At 40.8% G+C, this 2,907-nt stretch overlaps 1 protein-coding gene across 1 annotated transcript; it reads left to right on the top strand.

The window, feature by feature from the left end:
* Positions 1-1,374: 1,374 nt before the first annotated feature.
* On the top strand, positions 1,375-2,319 carry LOC146341470 (olfactory receptor 13G1-like). The gene has a single exon (XM_084807475.1). It carries the CDS (start codon positions 1,375-1,377, stop codon positions 2,317-2,319), a length of 945 nt encoding a protein of 314 aa, XP_084663601.1.
* The last annotated feature ends 588 nt before the right edge of the window (positions 2,320-2,907 follow it).

Raw genomic sequence — 2,907 nt, 5'->3', positions numbered from 1 at the left:
TCATCACAGAGTCTCTCCCAATGGTTAAAAAACAAAACAACAACAAAAAACCCATTAAAAACATATTTAATTCATTCTTTGGGGATAGATCTCTTACGCTTTGCTTAAGGTGCTTCAAGATAACCCTGCCTTTGGTTACTTCTAGTCAACACACTTATAAAAGATGTGGTTTTGCTAAATAGCCTAAGATCAGATTTTGGTTTTTTATTCAAAAGGAGGTTTCTGCATATTAAAGTTAACCCTATATTTTAGAGTTAACTTTAACCAATATTATCAGGCATTTAGGAAAAGGAACAGAGGTGAGAATTTATTTTATTTTCCTCCCTCCCTCCCTCCCTCCCTTCCTCCCTCCCTCCCTTCCTGTTCCTCATAATTACCTCTTTTAACTGTGAAAACAATGAGTCCAAAACTTATGTTTTTTGTTACTCTTTAAGATTACACACGTTTCTTTGTTTGTTTTTGCTGCAACAGACTAACACAGTAACCTCTTCAGAAAGTGTTTACCTGTTGAATTCTGGAAATATATTCATGCACTAGATCCTACATCAGAAACAATATTAAAGAATGAAAAACAATTGAGTTCTTGTAGACTCCAGTTTATAGTGGAAAAAGAAAAAAGGAAAAAGGGGGAAAAAACCCTCCATTGGCTCCAATCAAGAGTTTTTATTAAGTTTATTTATTTGGGGAAAAGATAGGTGAGGCCGCTCTTGCTTACACGAGAGTAAAAAAAGAGAGGGAGAGAGAAGTCTCAGCTATATGCAATGCAATTTGTGTAACATGTACTTCGGTACAAGTTTGGTTCATCCTGAACTTTGCATGAAAATTCCTACACATTTTTGTCTGCCTTTTTGCAAATACCGCATACACCTACTCGAGAGTAAGTGTGTGCATTTTAAAATTTGTCTTCCCTCTCTTTTACTATAAGCTAATTGTTCATGTGCTACTAGAACTAAAACTGGATCTGGACAGGGAGATGTAATGATTGTTCTCTTTTGCAATATGATACATCTTGGCTACATGTCCGGCTCTGGGATTTATTTATTTATTTATTTTATTGCATTTATATCCTGCCTTTTTCTTCTTGCAAGGAACCCAAGGCGGCTTACATTTTCCTCCTCCTCTCCATTTTATCCTCACAACAACAACCCTGTGAGGTAGGTTGGGCTGAGAGTTTGTGACTGGCCCAGAGTCACCCAGTGAGCTTCCATGGCTGAGTGGGGACTAGAACCCGGATCTCCTGGATCCCAGTCCAACACTCTAGCCACTACATGATGGCCACAAGTCCATCTGACTGACTCCATCATATGGATCGGTTTGCATAAACATTTTTGGAAATGACATGATTTTTCTGTCTAGGTGAGCAGCATCAGAAACATGGAAATGAATAACCGCAATGCTACTGCTGATGCTGAATTCTCATTGGTGGGTTTATCCAGGACACCTGGATATCAGGTTTTCATCTTCTGGGCATTCACCTTCATCTATACAGCAGCTTTGGCAGGCAACTTTCTCCTGATCCTGTCCATTTGCACTTGTAGCAAACTCCACACGCCAATGTATTTCCTTTTGGTCAACCTATCTGTAGTGAACATGTGCTCAATCTCAGTTACAGTTCCCAAAATGCTTCAGAACATTTTGGACCAAAAAAGGACCATCTCGTTTTCTGGCTGTATCACTCAAGTATTTCTTTTCGTGTGGGCTTTGGGGACAGAGATTCTGTTACTATCGTTTATGGCTTTCGACCGGTATGCTGCCATCTGCCAGCCTTTGCGTTACATGGACATCATGAAGAAGGAGGTATGTATTGGGGTAGCTGGTGGAGTGTGGCTTGTGGGAATGGCCAATTCTGCAGTTCACGCTGGTCTTTTGCTGACATTGTCCTTCTGTGACTCTCAAGTCATCAACCATTTTTTCTGTGACCTGCCTCCCTTGTGGAAGCTCTCTTGCTCGGACATCAGCCTTAATGAAACCATGGCTTTTGCAGCTGATGTGACCTTCACAATGAGTAGCTGTGCTCTCACTCTAATATCATATTTGCTCATTTTGAGAACTATACTTAAAATCCAATCTGTCAAAGGGAAGAAGAAAGCCTTCTCTACATGTTCCTCCCATCTCCTGGTAGTTAGCTTTTACTTTTCCACCATCATCTACACATATGCCAAGCCTTCTTCCACCAATGATGAAGAGCAATACAAGACTATTGCTATCATTTACTCAGTGCTTACACCAGTGCTCAATCCAATCATATATTCTCTTAGAAACAAAGAGGTTAAAAAGGCTCTAACAAAACTCATATGCAGAGATGGGTCTTTCCAGTAAGGATGGCTTACATTTATCCACTTCTTTAGCATGCACACAAGCTAACTGACAAAATATCAAAAATTGGAATGGACTATAAAGTAAGTAAGCAAGTATGCTGTATCCGCCCAGAGACAGGATATGTAGCGTTGTGTATGCGTGTGTGTGTGTGTGTCCATCTTTGTGAATGTGTGTGTGTGTGTGAATAATGTGTGCATGTGTGTGTGTGTGTCCATATTTGTGAATGTGTGTGTGTGTATGAATGGTCTCTGTGTAAGAGATAACGTGTGTGTGTGTGTGTGTGAGAGAGAGAGAGAGAGAGAGAGAGAGAATGTTGGAGGGATCACATGTCATATTTACATTGCTGGCATCCAGACCCCAGTGTTCTGGATCCTCATCCTGGATCCAATTTGGCCATGGAGCCAAAAATGGTGCCCAACCCCTGAAGTACCCCTGTTCAGGCTGTATTCCCTATTTTATTCCCAAGTGTGGAGTGCGCTCCCCACTGAGGTCTGCCTGGCACCAGCATAGTTATCTTTTAGGCAGCAGATTAATACTTTCTGCCATTCCCAGATAAGTTATGGCCTTTGATGGCCTTCTTAATTTATT

Source organism: Heloderma suspectum, chromosome 6, assembly GCF_057233095.1.
Source record: "Heloderma suspectum isolate Gila_16-S chromosome 6, 16-S_ref, whole genome shotgun sequence".
In the NCBI taxonomy this organism is placed as follows: Eukaryota; Metazoa; Chordata; class Lepidosauria; order Squamata; family Helodermatidae; genus Heloderma; species Heloderma suspectum.
This window is presented reverse-complemented; position numbering and strand designations above follow the sequence as displayed.

Coding starts and splice junctions, on each gene's coding strand:
- LOC146341470 (XM_084807475.1), top strand. CDS start 1,375: ATGGAAATGAATAACCGCAATGCTACTGCTGATGCTGAATTCTCATTG.